Consider the following 18348-nt stretch of genomic DNA (forward strand, 5'->3'; position numbering starts at 1 on the left):
CAGATACTTTGAAGGATTAACAATGGAAGATGAATCAAAAGAACATGCATTACCACGTGCAGGTGGCAGCAGCCTGCAGGAGAGCCAGAATTTACCAAACCACAAAAAAGAAAAGCACAAAGACACAAATGAAGAAGTTTGTGGGGCTTCAACTGATCCAGCAGCAACTCCTGTTGAGGAATCTGCTTCAAGTGTCAGGCCATTTCCCTCCAACATCACTAAACCTCACAGTGGGAGGTGGGGGGAGAAGCTAGAAAAGCTTGCAAGCACCAATAAAAGTAAACTCAGAGTTGAGAAGTTGAACATTACTTTTGTGGATGATGACGAGTTCCGGATAGCGAAGGGAAGTGATGGGACTGAAGTCTTCTTGGGGCTGAGAGATGACGGCACTGAAGTTGCAATCAAGAGAATGCCTAAAAGCAACTCCCGGTATCCAGCGCTGAAGAGTGAGAAAGAATTTCTACAACTTCCAGGGCTTGATCGTCATTACATTATTCGATACATTGACTTTATGGAAGATGAGACCTTTGGATATCTCTGTCTCCAACTCTGTGACTACACCTTGGACGAGTACATCAGAAAGATTGACGACGATCTTCTGAGAAAGGAGGAACTTGTCCGGGCCATTCTCGAAGGTGTTAAAGTGCTTCACTGCCAACTTCCTCCGATTCTTCATGCCGATCTCAAACCTCAGAATATTTTGATTTGTAAGTTAACAAGTAGAAAATGTAAAAATGTTATTCACTTAAGTATACAAAAAGTATAGAATGTATGTTGTTGGCTGTTGTTAACTGAATCCATCTATTCTTGCAGATACGACCAAACAATTGAAATTAGCTGATTTTGGCAAAAGTAGATGTCTACTGAAAAAACACACAACTCATCGCAGAGCCAGCACAGGAACAGGAGGCTGGATGGTTATGGAAACTTTAGAGGATGACGATGATATCAGATTCAAGTTGAGCTCTGATATACAGGTGAGTCTGTCTGTCATACACATACTCTTGATTAGATAAAAAGTCACTCAATTAATTAAACTGCTATATCATTTTTTAAGGCTGCTGGGATTCTGCTTTATTTTGTCCTGTCTGGGGGGCAACATCCATCCACTGCACAAGGGAAGTACATTTTGGACCATGTTCAAGATGTGGTGGCAGTGGATCTCATTCAGGGTATGATAAATGAAGAACCAGAGTGCAGATCAAAGGTGGAACAATGCTTGAATCATCCCTTCTTCTGGACAAAAATGAGGTAGAACTTCTTTTAATATAATCTGTGAACTCAGATTTTTTTCAACTGATTTGTTTTTGTTGCTTTATTGTTTTGCTGCTTGTATAGTGTTGACATGCTAAGCAGGTATTACCATGGTCACCATCTTAGTATAGCCTGATAGAATGCTTATTTTTGTCCACTTTTACTTAACACAAACTTGTATGTATGTATTTGGTCCTAAACTAGAGTACTGGACAAAAGTTTCTTTGATTAATTGACAGGGTTGTGTTTGTTAGAATCATTTCACAATCACTACATTACACAATCTATTTCTCTGTATGAAATGGCTGTATGTGTATTCATTCAAACTGCAAAATGGCCTCCATTTTTTTTGTTTGTTTGTTTAACATGCTCCCTTAATGTACAATCTTTTTCAGCAAACTCGAATACTTGGAGAAGGTTGCAAACAGAGAAGAGTTTGGAAAATGTCGAACAGCTGATACAGGGTTCATTTCTAAAGTTGAAAAATGTGGTGGAGATGTGTCGTATGAACAGTGGAAAGACAAGGTAACTGTAACCTAATTTAATTAATCTTTTTTTTTTTTTTTTTTTTTTGAATTTTTAACGCCAAATAATTTCAATTCAGCATGCAGTAGCCTATAGTTGTAAATAATATTTGATATTATAGTTTCCCAAAGAGTTGGTGGAGAAGATGGATGGCAAGAAGAAAGCCTACCCTGAGGACATACTGGGTTTGGTTCGCTTCATCAGGAACATGCGTCAACACTAGTAAGTTACAATGGTGAAGGACCTCAAAAGGTCATACATGAATAAATGCACTCAACAAAATACATGCTGTGTTTGATATAAATTATTGCCTTTTCAGGGGTTTAAAAATTCTGAGTTTAAAATATGAGTGGTTCAACTATTCACAAGATGCAAATGATGATAACTGTTGACTGTTGAGATGCTAAGGATCCCCCTTGAAAATGAGGTGATCCACCTCAAGGGGCTTTTCCTTTAAATAAATAAAGTTGATAATAATAAGGGATTACAGGTAGAAACTGCTTCTTCACTGGCACAAAGTCTAGGGACTGTTTGTGTACTGTACAGACAGACATAGATGCTTTGCTATAACATGTTATTTTTTCTGTTTGCAGCCTTGAGGAAGCAGCTGAAGTTGATGTGATGTCACTGTTTCCCGGTCTCTTTGGATGTGTTTACATCTTCAGCAAGAGCCGAGGGTGGAATTCAGAGGGTCTCCTGAAGGAGATGTTCACAGAAGAAGAGAACAGAGGTGCCAACAGCAATGAAATGCCACTCACTAACGACATGGAACATCTCAGCGTCGCAGTTCAAGAAGATCAGCGCAGTTTTACTCAGCCAACTGCAGACTGATGCCGGACTCTTCAACGCGGCCCTTCAGCTCAGTATGGACAAATTTTGTCCATACTGTCACCATACGCTATACTAAGATGGTGACAAATTTTGTCCATACAGTGTTGTGCTTTACCATGAGCGGGATAGAGCAAGACTGGAGCATTATCACTCACAGGGGAGGGTCTATCTGAGCTTTAAAAATTTAAACTAATAATATCAGAGACGTTCTAATATGAGGCATTTGGTTTCCCAGCGACCTCAGTCTACATGACTACATGTACATCTGCCCCATTCACAAGAACCATTAATGGTTTTGGGGAAAAAATGTCTTTATGTTTAATTTATGTGGGTACTTGTACTTGCCCGGTTGTGTTCTATGAAACAGGGACCCAGTCCATTTCAAATACAGTGATTCCTTTCTGTGATTACAATCAATACTTCATCAGGGCGAACTGTATGTGGTACAAGTATTGTGAGGTTATTTGAACAAGCTTTATCCTTTACTCCAAAGGTCCTAGATTTTAGTTGAACTTTTTTTCATTTATCATGATCTGCTTTCTGCTTTATCTGATAGAATCATTGAAAATCAGAATGACTATATCTCAAGATTGTTTACTGTAGGATACATACTCATTAATTGGTGAATTCATTTAATGAAACCACTGTATTTTTATATCTTTAAATTCATTTATATTTTGAATTTTGTAACACTGACAAGATCAGGTAAATGTGTCTTTAGGATGAGCCATAAATATTTAGAATTTATTTATGTATTGTAAATAACTGTTTTCCATGACACTGTTCTTCATAAGTGCAATTTTATTGGATGTTTTCATGAATTTTGTATTTATGTATATTTATATGGTTGAAAAAGGGGACACATTAAGATGAATTCAGTCTTATCAAAGAGCTTAATGTAAACAGGACATTTTTTTGTATGATGTGTATTACATCATGTTTTGCCATAATAAAAAGACGCTCTTCTGTCATTTTTGTGACTGGTTTTGTGCTTTTATTGTGAAGGAAACTTCCATTTCCTCTGATTAAAAGCCATCCCATTAATTCCTCTCGGGGCGTTATTTCCAAATTAAAGAGAAAACTCAGTGTATCATATTGAAATTTAATAATTGCGCAAAACCTGTTCTTTGTTCATTTTATTTTTATTCTTATACCGGAAGCCATTTTTCACCTCAGTCTCACCCCACGCGACTTGACAGAGGAGCCAGCAAAAGTGACGTTGCAGGATAAACAAACGGGAGTAGGTGTTGTCGAGGCTGCTCGGACGGAGGCTGAGGGGGGGCAGCCTGTGTCTCGACATTGTGGTCTAATATTTCGGATAATGCAAAATGCAGTCTTCCAAAAGGAGCGAGAGCGACTGGCAGGGGCTCGTCAGCGAGGTAAGTGAGCGGCGGACACCGGGGAGAGCAGCCTCCGAGGCGGGCTGTCTCTGTGGACGCTTCCCTTGCTCCATATGGAACGAGCTCGGTCCGTTGGATTGAAACACGGAGGAGCTGTCAAATATCACATTACCAAACTCTGCTTTGTCGTGTTTAGCTAGATAAGACTGGTTATTGATGGGGTGAGCTAGCATGCTATTCTGTCAGGCCGATAGCATCCCACTCTAATGACGCTCCTGCCCACCTCTTCTACACATGTGGTGATGTTAACCAGATATGAGCCACCTGTGGGACCGCGTTTAACCACTGACATGCAGACGTTTTGAATATACGAGTCATTGACAACGTATCTTTTTGCTGTTAAAGGGCAAATAAGTCCATACATTACCCAAATTAGCAGGCATTGTAATGTATTCACGGTATTAAGAAAACAGCCTTTAGATAACGTCAACTCCGTATGAATTAAATGGTAGTCAGTCGCAGTCCACATTAAAGAAACAGGAATGCAGAGGGAGACATAGCTGATCAAGTAGGGGTAATGTATTTTCATCAGCATTGAGAAACCTGGATGAATCATATATTTAGAAATTCTTCCTGCCCCGAGGGTCTGTTCATTCAGTTGTGGTTAACAAGGAACATCCTCCCTGTGGGTGAAAGAGGTGACTTGATAATCTAATGATGAAAACCACTTCTTCTTAAGTCTATGGAGCAAACTGTGGCTATTCGAAATGCTTGGTTGATCAGGAATTAAGTTTAAAGTTTAGAAATTTAGAAAACTTTACTTATCAAATCCAAATATATAAATGTGAACAAGCATTAAATACAAACCATACTACAAACTTTACTACACACTGCTGTAATCGCCTCTGTGAAAGCAGCTGGTGTTTAATTTGGTTATGAGCTGGTCTGACGGCTATCAAGGTTTACTCTACCTCCTGCTCCTGTCTTATCTACACTTTAAACACTTGATCCCAGTGTGTGTTTTTCAACCTGTGTGGAACTGGTCTGGGTTGGTATCATTTGTGCAGTCAGGTTTTCCATGTCACATTAGAGACTGTAGGAAATTACCAAGCAAAATAGATACAGTTAACTGTATTCATCAATGTATCCGATGATGTCTCTCCTCCCTGTTCTATCCTTGTGTGTGTGTGTGTGTGGTTAGTTCCTGGTGTGTAAGCGTAAACTGGAGAGTAAGAAGGAGGCCCTGCTCATTCTGTCCAAAGAGCTGGACACGTGTCAGCAGGAGAGAGACCAGTACAAGCTGATGGCCAACCAGCTGAGGGAGCGCCACCAGGGACTCAAGAAGAAGTACAGGGAACTCATTGTGAGTGATGTTCATCTGTCCATATTCATAGGGCTTCATTGTGCTGACGAGGATGAGATAGTTGCTATTTGATGATGAAGCTTATTCTAGTTGTGTAATTCTTTCAATGTTTCAGGATGGTGATCCATCGTTGCCTCCAGAAAAACGCAATCAAGTAAGTGTCTGATTTCATACTTACACTAGTGCTAAAAAAAATGTGCTTTTATTAAGTTACAGTGTAAATTCTATGATGTGATTAAATGATATTGTTCTTGGAGGGCATAAGAACCTGAGTGCAAAGGATCTCAATGGACAAACAACCTCATATTACTAAACAAACACAGATCACATGATGACTTTGGGACAACGGAATAGGTCAGCTTTCACCATGTAGACTTGAATGGTTACTAAGGACATTTCAAGACACTTACTTGACCAGATTACTTCAGTTAGGGGTGACATCTCTCCCAAGGGTGTGGGTGGATCTTGTGAGACACTTGTGCAACTGCATAGTGGTGCTTTCAAGGATATTTTGCCAACCACAGTTAAAGAGCTGCAATAATAAAAAATGACTCATATTTTTAGAGGACAAACAGCAAACAGGCATGAGTGAGCATTAAGAAAAGGAGAAGGCCGACATGCACACAGTGAATAAGGTGTTTATTGCAATGTGGTTGTAGAAATGAAGTATGAGGATGTTATTATTTAGACCAGGAAGTGACTGAGAGAGTTTTCTGGTTCTGATGCTGTTTTTATATGGCTCATATATCAGCCAGTTTATTATGTGATTATGTACTGTACTTCTTGTATTAGTTAAATTAATTAAGATTTGATATTTTCATATTTTCAGCATTCCATCTGTGATAGTTGTGAAAAGAGCTGTGACTGCTCTGAGTGATTAAAAGGGAGACATTGGTCTTTGCCAAGAAGTAACTGAGTGTATTTTCTCTCAGCCTCATGCTCTATCTTTGTCCCTGCAGTCTGTTCATCCTGAAGTACACTATTTAGTCGTATGGGCTCAATGTGTTTGATGGCACGTAATGGTTTCTGCGTGTTCCCTGTTATTCCTCTGTAAGTTGTGGTCTAATTGAATGGTTTGTGGTGTGTTTGTTTTCATTGTTGTGTAAGAGGAATTGAACCAGCTGTGTTTTCTCTGTCCATTCATGTTTTTTTTCTCATCCTCTCCACCGTCTTCTCAGGTGAACCTGGCTCAGCTGCTGAGGGACTCGAGGGAGCGAGCGAAGCAGCTCGCAGAGGAGGTGAAGGAGCTGACTCAGAGGCTTGCAGAGGCCCAGGGGGACAACAAGGTGAAGTTACCAGTGGCACCACACATAAACTTAAATTGCAGTTTAAATACCACTCATTTGACCCGACCACCTCACTTAGGCTTGTGCCTGTAGATGTGTTTAAGAGAGGCAGTGAATTTAACATGTTTTATTTGTTTCTACAGCTCCTTAGAATGACGATCACTCGCCAGAGGCTGGGGGATGAGGAGGTGGGAGTGCGCCACTTCCCTGCTCATGAGCGTGAGGATCTGGTCCAGCAGCTAGAGAGAGCAGGGCTACAGGTTTCTACATTTCTCTTTCTCTCTATATAACAATATAAAACATTGATGACTGTGTCACATTGACATATTTTCAGTGCAGATACAGTGAATTTTCAATTACCCCAAACACTTACTGAAAAATACATTGTATATCCTACAATTAACCCTTTTTTTTCTTTTTAATTTTGATTGGAAATTTAGACCCAGGTGACTGTCAGATCCCCTCTATAATAGTATTATTTTAAGTTATAGGAGTTGCAACAGGTTTGGGTTGGTTCAGCATTGTTTTGTTTTTTCTAAGTATATTTTGGGGCTTTTTTTTGCCTTTATTTGACAGTATAGTTGAAAGAAACAGGAAATGGGGAATGACATGCAGTAAAGGGCCGTCCAATGCAGGATTCGAACCGGGCCTGACTGCAGCAAGGACTATAGCCTCTGCATATGGGGCGCCTGCTCTATCCACAGCACCACACAGCGCCCCATCGCTCAGCATTGTTCTTGGAGTGGCAGCCAAATAGACATTTTTTGTTGAATTGATAAACATAAAGAACCAACTTATGCTGTCACCTTCCTCACTAGAATGATAGATGCAGGATGAAGAGAAGTCATTCTTACAATGACTAGGTTGGGACTCTGCCACTATTGTCTCTTACTCTTAATTCATTATCAGATTAATTTGGCCTTAAGTGCAAAAGAGAGTCTGTGTTTTTATTCCCTGCTTAGATTTCTGAATTTGGTTCCTGTGGCTCCACAGTCCATGGAACTACTTTGTCAAAAAGTGAGTAATGATACAGAGAGAAATCCATCACATATTTCTTAAACAGCTTCAGTAGTTCATAACACAGTTCATTCACATTGTGCATTATGCATCAGGGACATTGCTCACTTCAGTTGGAAAGACTCTCACCCCACCACTCCCATCATTCTCTGTGCTGTACATACAGCCTTCACGAGGCTCTTAAGATTTACCCTTTTGAGGCTGTGATGGGGTCGTATTGGACTGTGTTATATTGATGAAACAATACCTTTTAACCTGCTGTTGATGTTCTCAAGCAAGACACATGATTTCTATCTGCCCGAGCGGAGCCACTCGGTTGCAATAAGTTGTGGAGTTGCAAGTTCCTAAGGTGCTGAATGCTGAAAACAGTGGATGCAATCTCAGCAAACTCTAAGTAAACAAAGCTTTGAAATATCAGTCATTTAAACCTTTCAGCAGCTCAAGCACTTTTTTGTTTTGTTTTGCCCGATTCCAGATGGAGGAGATGGAGCACAATGTGAAGGCTCTGACAGACGAGCTGCAGGACGTGAAGGCAGAGCGCAACGTGTTCAGGGAGAAGGCCGATCGACTCAACGTGGAGCTCAACCACATCCTGGGCAACCGCGAGGCCCGCATCATTGATGTGGACGCCCTCTGCATGGAAAACAGGTGAGTGGGACCTCGAGGTAGATATCTAAAGGACAGAGCCACTGTCAGTAGTCAGATTATTTTAAGCCTGATCCACAAGCTTCAAATACTAACTGGATAAAAAAATAATTGCACTATTTTTAATCAGTCTTTATCACAGCATATGATTTGAACTACTTATTCTTATCTGTGATTAGTTGTTTCCAAATTTCAACAGTTTTCCATGTTTCATATTGAAAATATTCATTATTCTCTGAGCTTCTGTTTAAAAAAAAAATTAGTCTCTGTTATGTTTTGCACGTAATCTGCATGCTCATCTCATCAATCTTGTTATGTGTGCACGGACTCCTCTGATTGGGAATTTAATTGTTGTTACTATAGGTATTTGCATGAACGTTTCAGCCAACTGCAAGAGGAGGTGAATCTGCTGAAATCAAACATCATGAAGTACAAGGTACAGATGGTGCAGCTCTATTAAAATGTAAATGTAAAGGTTTTTTTTTTTTTTTGCAGGCATATAAATCCTGACAAAATCCATGTGTTTTCACAGAATTTGTATTCTTATGCATATTCACTAAGTGTAAAAGAGGCTGCTTTTTATTTAAAATGTTCATCAAACATGGCAGGGCCCGGCTTTTATTCTTGTGTCTTGCGCTTCCCTACAGACAGCTCTTGAGAGGAGGAAAAACTCCAGCACATATGGGAAATCAAACAGCAGTCCCCTCACCGGAGTCCTCTCAGCCAAACAAGGTGGAAAACACAAACGCTTCAGCTCACTTTGAATTCTCTTTAAATTCAGACACAGATAGGTGCCAGAGCAGCGCATCTGAAAACCGTATGAAACATTTTCCCATCACGTTTGTTTCAGAACATGTCGGATAGGTTTTGATCAGATAAACTCTGCAACTGATTCTTCTTTCAGTTTAACAAATCGTCTTAAAACACCTTTTTGTTACAAACCGTGAATCATCATCACTCTCTTTTTTTTTTTCTCTTTTCTTTCTTTTTGCCGATCCTTCAAGCCGCCGCCCGGGCACCAGCTGGGTTACTAATTGTATTCTGAGTGGTAGAGAGCACCACTGGCAGGGAAATGAGCCTGCCATGATGACTGACAGTTGCTGGCAGAAGCAGCACAGTGGGCTCTAGAGTTAAAGTTAGGAGAGTGTCACCTAGTAGACAGCTGCTTCTAACTCTGTCTTCCTCTTGTCGTGCTGTTTTCCCTGTCTCTTGCTATATCACCCTGTTCTTTCTTTTATCCTTTTTTTTTACCATTTTGTCAAAGTTTTATTGCTGCGTTACTGACAGAATTTAAGTTATTATACAAAATGCCGTCAGTATTCGAGGCCATGTTTTCATCACAGACATCTGGCTTAATAAAAATAACTTCCTCCCCTCTGTCTGTTATTTGCTTCTATTCACTCGTATGTTTCCTCTGCCTCCCTCCCCCTCCTCTTCAGTCCAGGAGATGCTCCTGGAGGAGCAGGGCTGCAGTCTGCCAGCCACACCTCAGTCCATCTCCGACCTCAAGTCCCTGGCCACGGCTCTGCTGGAGACCATCCACGAGAAGAATCTGGTCATCCAGCACCAGAGGCACACTAACAGGTACGGAGAAGGCACGTTATAATGATGTTGGAGGAACTCTCACCTGCTCCTCTGCTGACTGCATAATGTACTTTTTTTTAATATGGGTCATCCTAAAAATTCAATTACTTCACACTTTTACAATGTTTGCCGACCTGTTCTGAGAATCCTCCTCCACCTCCAAGGCAAACACTCCACATGCACACACTATTCGTCAGTCACCACCAGTAACCTGACCCTTCCCTACTTGGTCTGCAGGATCCTGGGAAACAGAGTTGCAGATCTGGAAAGAAAGCTGAAGACCTTGGAGGTTTCAGGGCTGTGGAGCCTTCCAGGTGGGTTTTAAGTCCGAGAGTTAAAGCTTCTATCAAAAAAAACATGAATGAAATCTTGAAAGTCTCACCATAATTTAGTATATCAAGTAACATCAAGCTCAGTTCAGTTATTAAACAATTACAGTAATAACAGTAATTTGATTGTTGTTCTGAGCTTATGAAAGTATGAAACAAACAACTGGTGATTCATTTCATAGCGTTCTCTCTTAATGAGCTGTATTCCAGCAGCACAGTAATTTGTCATGGATACAAATTACTGTAACTTGTGTGTAAAATAATCATGATAGTCAATCATCTTACAATTATGTACATTTGTTTTTGTAATTCAGGTTGTAAGCAGTGGGTTTTAAGAATATGTAAACACAGCAAAGTCTGTTAGAAAAAAAAATCCAGCTGTGGTTTCTTATGAAAACATCAACTGCTCCATATGTAATGCACCAGTCTCAGTGTGTGTGTGTGTGTAAGCAGCACTCTAGATGAGAGAGTGGTTCAGTATTACTGCATATTCCTCAACCTGATTGGTGCGTAGCATAACAAAAGAACCTGCAATCACACTGCACCATTAGCAAACATAACCGTGTGTGTGTTTACTGTACCGTAAATGTTAAAAAGAAAACTTGCAAGTAACTCACTGTAAACAGTGCTATAATTACTGTTCCCGTTATAGTTAATATGTTTAGAAATTTTAGAGGAAAAGGTTTTTGAACCCTCCCTATACAGTAATCTGCTTTTGATTAATAACCCAAGAATGTTTTATGTAATTGTTAAAGCTCGGCAGCTGGTTTAGATCTATTTCACTTCTTCTCTGTTTTAATCCAAATACATTAATGAGGATTTATGTTCATAACAGTTTGCTTTCTCTCCTCTCTCACTGCGTCTCAGGCTTGACCTACCATGTATCTGTGGGAATTGGGAGTATGTATTCCTTCTGCCCCACTTAGCCCATCCATGCCCTCCACTATGTCATGCCAGGACAAATCTGGGCAGACGCCCAGAAAGCATGTCACCTCATGCCCACCGTTTGCAGTGTGTCGACTCCATTGACCACCCGCTCATGTGTCCGTTCATGACACCACTGAATCAGCCAGGCAACCTGAATATCACACACTGACTCTTTTTGGTCCAGTAGTCCTGTCTTAAATTATACGCCCAAGATGAAAAAAAATAAAAGATTCCTTGTGAACATTGGGGTTGAGAATGTTTTCAAGGCAGTGGAGACCTTTTTAAGGCAGCACATTACTGTTCTGTTTGTCCATTTTAAAATGCATTCAGATTCTCACCGACAAGAACTTGAATCATAAATCATAACAGAAAAGGCTGAAGGCTGCCTGAGAATAGACAGATATACAGTATGTTGCGGACTGTCAGAGAAAAGAGAAGAAACTGATTGTGATCAACAGAACCAAACCAAACAAGAGTGAGAGGAGAAATAAACAGAGAAATATGCTCTCAAAACTCTCCTCAATAGAAGAAAATGCTCCTTTAATTTGTGGAGCACAGTAAGAATTCATGACCCAAATATTTGTATTCAAAACCACAATTACATACAGTATACAACACCTACTTAGTTTTTTGCGCCCACATTCATGCGTTTAGAAGAAATACTTTGATGTACACTGTATCTGTAACAGCCTTCACTTTTGGCAAAGAGACACGGCTGCCAACTGTTCCCCTCCTGTAAACAACTCCCCCACCGTCCTCAGGGAAACTAAACCGAAGTATAAAAACTGAATGCTCTCCCTCCTAATTCAACCCGGAGACAGGTTTTACCCACCCAGAAAACACTTCCCTTTTATCCCCACTGGAGGGAGATGTTGCGTCGCGTATGAGTGGAGCCGGCGAGGCGGAGGGGCTGCGGCTGGATGGAGGTGCCCTGTCATGAGACCGTCATTCTCACTGCCATAAAACTGACAAGCATCCATTACTGAAAATGATTGCCCACATTACAAACACATTTAGGGGAATGTGCCGTTATTAGGGAATTTGTAGGCGAGGGCCCAGAGTGCCTGACGACCACGCTGTCCACCACAGTTAGGGAGACGGAGATATCGAGAGAGATGTGAGCGTCTGTGGCCTTGATGTGATATGAAGTTGGGCTGATGGATATTAAAGGCAAACAGGATAGGATAGAGGGCCTTGGCTGGCCTACCTGAGGCCTGGAGAGCACTAGAGGTGACTACATTGTCTCCGGGTGAGAGAGAGCGGAAAACAATAACAATCACATTGATGCAGTGAGTCAGATAAAGTTGTGATTGATAGATCCCTCCAGTGCACCCCCTCCTTCCTAGTCCACCCCCACCCCCACCCCCAAAGCTGAATGAACACAAGCTGATATGTAACACAGAGTGCATCAGATATTGAACAGACAGAGGTGGATACTGAACGCACCCACATGGCTCGTTTTGGTTCAGTGACAGACTTTTTTTTTCTCCCCCTCCCTCCCTCCTCCCCTCCCCGTCTCGTCTTTTCCGTCTCTCATGTCTGTGATGTAGAGTTTATGATCTGGTGCGTTGGGGATGTCGTGTCGAGCAGAAAGGTCTGTCATCCTTTGCAGGATGGGTGCATATGGATCTACAGTACGTTGTATATTTGTGAGAGAGTGGTGAGGTGGTTAGATGACGGGGCGAAGTCACTGATGCTTCCTGCCTGCTGTGCTGACAGCCTCTAGGAAATACACCGCTATGCTGAGTCCTGGCCTCGCTCTGCATACCTGATAACCAGCATCACCATATTACTGGCTTTAAAAGAGCAGTCTGCAGAAATCCCCTCAGGCCCCTCTCTTGAAACTTGAAAAATGGGCTTGGATGCAGTGGCCTAGTCTTAACACTACAGGCCAGTTATCTGCACTTAGTGAAGGACTCTTCTCCACTCTTTGTCTTCAGACAGCTGTGGTATGACACTATGGCACTGAAGAATCTGCTATTTTCTCCAAAAACCAATACAGCTCAGGGCAAAGGCAGAGTTTAGATGCAGAAATTCCTTTTTATCGATACATCATGAAATCACAGACATGTGATTATTATACCAATCACTGATGTAGAGATTTTTTGTTGCAGTTGATATGACTGTTAGGAGTCTGGTTGTACTGGGTCGTTGTGGGCAGCGTTGCAAGTCAATGAGTCCAACTGCTTAATGGCTTCATTTTCATTAATCACCTAGATTTTTCAGATTTCATTGACTGAGTTAAAATCCTGTCGAGACATTTATCGACATTGAAATTTTAGAAGTTAAATTGTTATTTTGTGATTAAAGGGTACATTTAGGAAAAACACAACTTTGCGAGACAAACTAAACTCTTATGTTTAGTTTATTTATTCATTTGGTCGATTAAAAAAGAAGAGACTGACAAAATGCATAGATTGGTCAGTAATACATGCAACCAAAAGGTGTAGGCTGAAGCAATAGTTTATTTTGCCTACCCTTTGTACATGAGATATCCATTTACATAGTGAAAATAAAGAGCATTAAAATAAAAACAAACAAAAGACAAGCTAACAACAAAACAAACAATGTCAACACACTAGTGTGCACGGTGGCAATGCTAACATGCTGCTACAGTATTTAGTGTAATCAAACAAATGTGGTGAATGTGGTATCTGACAGCTAACTTTATTTAGCTCAAACACAGTTTACTGATGGGAGTGTTATTCATCTGCAGGTATCTGATCATAAATCAAAAAAACTTGTTGAAACTTTCACCTGGGGTCAACAGAGCGATCATTCATCCTGACATCCCATCCAATAGATGCTTAGACATTCAGTCAAAATCACAAATGATAACCTCATGATGGCACTAGAGGAAAAGTCAGCCGACGCCAAAGTCTTAGTCTTTAGGATTCATTCTCTTTGGTCCATGAATGTCTGTACATTTGTGGCAATTCATCATATTGCTGACGCAGTCTGGCCCTCTCATCAGACAGATTGTCTTCCCCTCAGCCACACTGCTGAAAATCCCCAAACATGATGAATCAGTTAATATTCTCTCTAAAAGAAATAAGGCAACATCATGACACCTTTATTTGCAGATGCCCCAGAATCCAAACAGCCCCCCCTCCCTCGTCCCTGCGAGTGTAAACAGCGAGCATCCACAACAGTATGGACTGCATTCATAACAATATGGTCTCCGTTCACCATTCATGATTCTCACGCATCGTGTCACCCAGTCATCCATTTTCTCATTCTTTCTGTTTGTTTTTGTGCCTCACACTCGAGCGGTCAGAGAACCAGGCGGGCTTGTGTCTATTCGCAGGGTTTCTCTGAGGCAGAGGCTGATGTGCACGCTTCCAGATTTTACATGCTTCTGTGCATATAGTTTTGCTGTGTGTATATTTGTGATGTCTGGTTTCGTAGCGCGTAGTCTCCTATGAGTAGCATATGGTGTCAGCCTAAGAGGCACGCAGCCATCACTAATGAAGACAGATGACAGGGAGCTGAAGCCACTTCCTGTAAGCACTCCAATGCATACATGTGTTTGTACGCCATGTGAAAGCACTTACATTGCAGCATCATACTTGTGCTTGGATGAATCCCATCCATTCCCATCGTGAGCAAACCTCTTGTAAAACTCTTCCTGTCACTCACTTTGTGTCTTTGTTTTCATTTGCAAGTGAAAGTAACGATGACTTTATGTCCTCTGATGGCGGTGTCACAGGGACGCGAGACAGCATCGCGCTGAACGACAACCATCAACCACAGCTTCACCCGACACGTGTCCCATCGCAGCCGAACCGAGCGCAGCCACCCAAAGGTGAGTGTGTAATTGTGTGTGCAGCCGGCTTCTCCTCCCATTGATAAGAGCACCCACCGCTAACGGCATAAACACTGTAATTAGCCGCTACGTGCTAAACACTCCTCGCTTTCTTCCATGTTTAACACCAAGTCCTTCCCCTTCCCGCCTCCACTCCGTCTCTGTTTCTCATTGGTGCAAGCTGCCCAAATGCCATGGCATTTTGGAAATGTGAAGCAAATTCTCGCCCGCTGACATTCAGAAACTTCTGCCATCTTCTCTTTGAAAGGGGAGGAGGGTTGGGGTGAGGGGCATTAATATGGATGCCAGTTCAAGTAACGTTGCTTTTCTTCCTGCATGTGTTTGTGTGTGTGTGTATGTGCGGGGACAAGGTGGCTGGGATTCAGTGTGCAGTCTTTAACCTTTTTGTCTGCACATCCACAAATATGGGTCAGTAATCACCAAAGTGAGAGCATATTTTGGCAGAAAGAAGCAGAACTAAGCTGTTGCTGTTGCTGAGATGCGGGGCGTCACACTTGTCTTGTGTCCCGTTGTCTGGGGCACTGCTGCTATATTTAGCCTGTTGCCATGGAAGCACTTCAGTCACATAAGTAATTGAAATAACTTTCTACATTGACACAGTGGTATAGCCCCAAAAGAGGAAAGTTTCTCTTATGTTTTCCTCTGAATTAACTTTTTTTTTTATTCTATCACATTTTCATTTCAAACTTTGGGCTTGAAAAGACTTCCTGGGTCGTGAAGGGATAGACGTAGCCCATTGCCCTGAGAATCAACAGGCAGAGCTTTTTTTTTTTTTTTTTACCAAACTCTTTGTAACAGCATTTTTCCTGCAGCTAATACATTACCATGATGTGTGCTCTCATCAGCATCTCATCGCTCTCATCCGCATCAGTAGAAAGAAAGAGCAAGCAATAGTAAGATATGCAAAATAAGACACCCCAGTGGTGCATCAGTTTAAAAAAGAGATCATATATTTTTGTCACTCCTCTGTCATAAGGACAGAAATATATGATTTTCTTACAGTAATGTAAAAGATTTTGTATTTTACACTTGTCTTGTGTTCATAGTGTTGAGCTATGAGAAGATATATTTGTGGTTTAAGTATCAAAAACCAACTCAGTGCTTATATCTCTCTCAGGCTTTCTTCCAAGGAATAACTGATTGTGACTGCTTTGCTGTGACATCACAAATTTACAGCAGCCTTGACAGCTTGTTTTTAAGGTTCAGTCTCTGAATAAAAGCTGTGTATTTCTCTGTGAACCAAGCTTTTTGATACTTCCACATTATTACTGTAGAATCTAAATGGGCTTTATAATCAAGAAAGATATGGAAATCTCAATTGCTGCAATATGGGACCTTTGATAGACTGCTGGTAATATTTTCAAAATTATCACTGGCTGTTTTTAATTGCCTTTGTATGCATTTTTTTTTCTTCTTCTTTGAAAATGTATTGTAGACCCTACAAATTATGCCATTCAGGAAATCAATTGCAGCAATTTTAATCATCAGTTTAGCCTTTTATCCTTCATCAACAAATTATGAATTGCAAAACACACATTTGGTAGAAAGGCATGCAAACCGTGCCAGCTAATCAAAACCAGTCTTATATTTAGAGCAACCAAACCGAGCAAAAGTGCTTGTTTTCTAATGACCGCAGATCAAGCGAGCAATTAAAATGACCAGTTGTCTCATCACCCATCTCCCAGTTGCGTCGGACGACAGGAGTTCACATGAATCGCCATGGGAATGCCACACGGCTGGCAGCGACCTCGGCACAGATGGCGTCAGCGGGGAAGACACACCTGCGCTGCTCAACCGTCTGGAGCCTCTCGCAGGGGCGGAGACGAATGGGACGGACAGGAGAGGGGGAGAAACGGTGACCCTGGATGAAGACGGAGGAACGGAGGAGGAGGGGCGGAGTCCGGTGGAGGAGGCGGGGCACGAGGAGGAAGGGGTCGAAGATGAAGAAATAGGTTCCACGGTGGAGGAAGGGGAAGAGGCGGCGTTGGCGCTGGATGTGCTGCACACTGAATCAGACCTTCCATGGCTTCCAATTAAACAAGCCTCTGTCAATCATTCAGAGGTGCGAGATCAGCCCTGCCAAACCCAGGACAATGAGTCTAATAATGCACCAGAACATGTAGAAGTCTCTATGTCAATCCCAGAGAACCAGGGCACAGAGGTGTCAAGTAGAGGGGAGAGAGCGCAGAGTGACACCTGTCATAGCGCCAACTTGGCTTGATCTTAATTCACAGAAAGCAGTTTATTTAAATCCCTGTCCGTCTCGTCCTTATTGATGATTGCATTAATCATCCCTAGTTGCATTCTCACAACGTAGCCACCACTCACCAGCTCCCCGTTCCGCCTGACAGCTCTGTTTTAGTCAATAGAACACAGAGAAAACACTTTCACACTTTCACTTTTCATCCACCGTTGACAGAGCCGGAGGTGCATTTGTATCTAGACAGGCTTGTTACTGCGCAGGAACAGACAATCTTGGAATCAATGGAGTTGCAAACTTCGTGCCCTACAGGAAGAATGTAGCTTTGAAAATAAAAAATGTGGCAGCCTCAACTCTAGGTCCCCATATTCTCTCCTTCCTCTCCCTTGCGATAAGATAATCCCAATTGTTTGCTTCTCTCCCTCTTCCTTGGGGATGCCAGTAAAGGGTTGAGTGCTGCATTTCTCTCACGGGGGAATCCAAATTGGCTCACCAAAACTTGTAATGAATGTGTTGTAGTCATATGTAAATGAATCATGTTGACATAAAAGATTTTATTGATGTCAGTCCAGCTGTACAGGTGAATCCTACCAGTTGTTTACTTTTTATTTTGCCTCATTTAGAAGATGATATTCAGATGAGACTACATGTGCCTTATATGTGGAAATATTAACTGATATTTATAAATATGAATACATAAACCTGGAGTATTGATGGCTGTTTGTTTTTTTTTTTCTTTCTAGCAGTTGTAAAAATCCCATGACCCATGTCAGAAAAATACCTTAAAGGGATAGTTCAACATTTTGGCAAATTGGCCCATTCCCATAATCCCTATAGTCATAGCAGTAGGTTCATTACTGTACCTTTAATTGGCCAGGCCGCCCTTGAAAATGAGATCTTGATCTCAATGGGTCTTTTTTACCTGGTTAAATTAAATTAAATAAATAAAAATTGTCTGGAGGAGGCTTATGGGATTTCTTGGTTTCCCTCATCAAATACACAATCCAACAACTCCAAAACGCTCTGATGGACAAGTTGTGACCTGCACATTCACCACGCTATGAGATAATAACGGAACGTTACCAGACAGAGTTGTTTTCGAGGTAAATTCATGCAAAACTGCTGATGCACGTTCCTGTCGCGTTCATTTGCCTCGAAAACAACTCCGTCTCAGGCCAAAATGTTTAACTATCCCTTTAAGCACAGGAAAAAATATCAGAT

At 41.5% G+C, this 18348-nt stretch overlaps 2 protein-coding genes across 3 annotated transcripts; both read left to right on the forward strand.

Moving 5' to 3' along the window:
* Nucleotides 1–22: 22 nt before the first annotated feature.
* LOC146969628 (serine/threonine-protein kinase/endoribonuclease IRE1-like) lies at nt 23–2642 on the forward strand. The gene is made up of 6 exons (XM_085759409.1): nt 23–707; nt 814–977; nt 1058–1251; nt 1650–1779; nt 1901–2001; nt 2373–2642. The coding sequence occupies exons 1-6, from the start codon at nt 23–25 to the stop codon at nt 2608–2610; spliced, it is 1512 nt and encodes a 503-aa protein (XP_085615535.1). The 3' UTR covers nt 2611–2642.
* Nucleotides 2643–3784: 1142 nt separating this feature from the next.
* Nucleotides 3785–17834, forward strand: ccdc149a (coiled-coil domain containing 149a). 2 transcript variants are annotated; one of them, XM_085760085.1, is made up of 13 exons: nt 3801–3989; nt 5152–5313; nt 5429–5467; nt 6492–6599; nt 6743–6859; nt 8092–8264; nt 8625–8697; nt 8909–8993; nt 9701–9845; nt 10083–10159; nt 11042–11074; nt 14811–14906; nt 16613–17834. In XM_085760085.1, the coding sequence occupies exons 1-13, from the start codon at nt 3939–3941 to the stop codon at nt 17146–17148; spliced, it is 1695 nt and encodes a 564-aa protein (XP_085616211.1). In that variant the 5' UTR covers nt 3801–3938; the 3' UTR covers nt 17149–17834. The 2 variants fall into 2 exon arrangements, with proteins under 2 accessions (XP_085616212.1, XP_085616211.1); XM_085760086.1 differs by lacking the exon at nt 11042–11074 and having other exon boundaries at nt 3785–3989.
* Nucleotides 17835–18348: the final 514 nt, after the last annotated feature.

This window comes from Trachurus japonicus, chromosome 18, assembly GCF_045865225.1.
Source record: "Trachurus japonicus isolate A0001 chromosome 18, Traja_1.0".
Taxonomy (NCBI): Eukaryota; Metazoa; Chordata; class Actinopteri; order Carangiformes; family Carangidae; genus Trachurus; species Trachurus japonicus.

Bases quoted from the DNA above. Each gene is read 5' to 3' on its own strand.
- LOC146969628 (XM_085759409.1), top strand. From the start codon at position 23: ATGGAAGATGAATCAAAAGAACATGCATTACCACGTGCAGGTGGCAGC. The intron at 708-813 runs GTAAGTTAACAA...CTATTCTTGCAG, and splicing joins ACCTCAGAATATTTTGATTT to ATACGACCAAACAATTGAAA. The intron at 978-1,057 runs GTGAGTCTGTCT...TCATTTTTTAAG, and splicing joins AGTTGAGCTCTGATATACAG to GCTGCTGGGATTCTGCTTTA.
- ccdc149a (XM_085760085.1), top strand. From the start codon at position 3,939: ATGCAGTCTTCCAAAAGGAGCGAGAGCGACTGGCAGGGGCTCGTCAGC. The intron at 5,468-6,491 runs GTAAGTGTCTGA...CCGTCTTCTCAG, and splicing joins CTCCAGAAAAACGCAATCAA to GTGAACCTGGCTCAGCTGCT. The intron at 8,698-8,908 runs GTACAGATGGTG...GCTTCCCTACAG, and splicing joins CAAACATCATGAAGTACAAG to ACAGCTCTTGAGAGGAGGAA.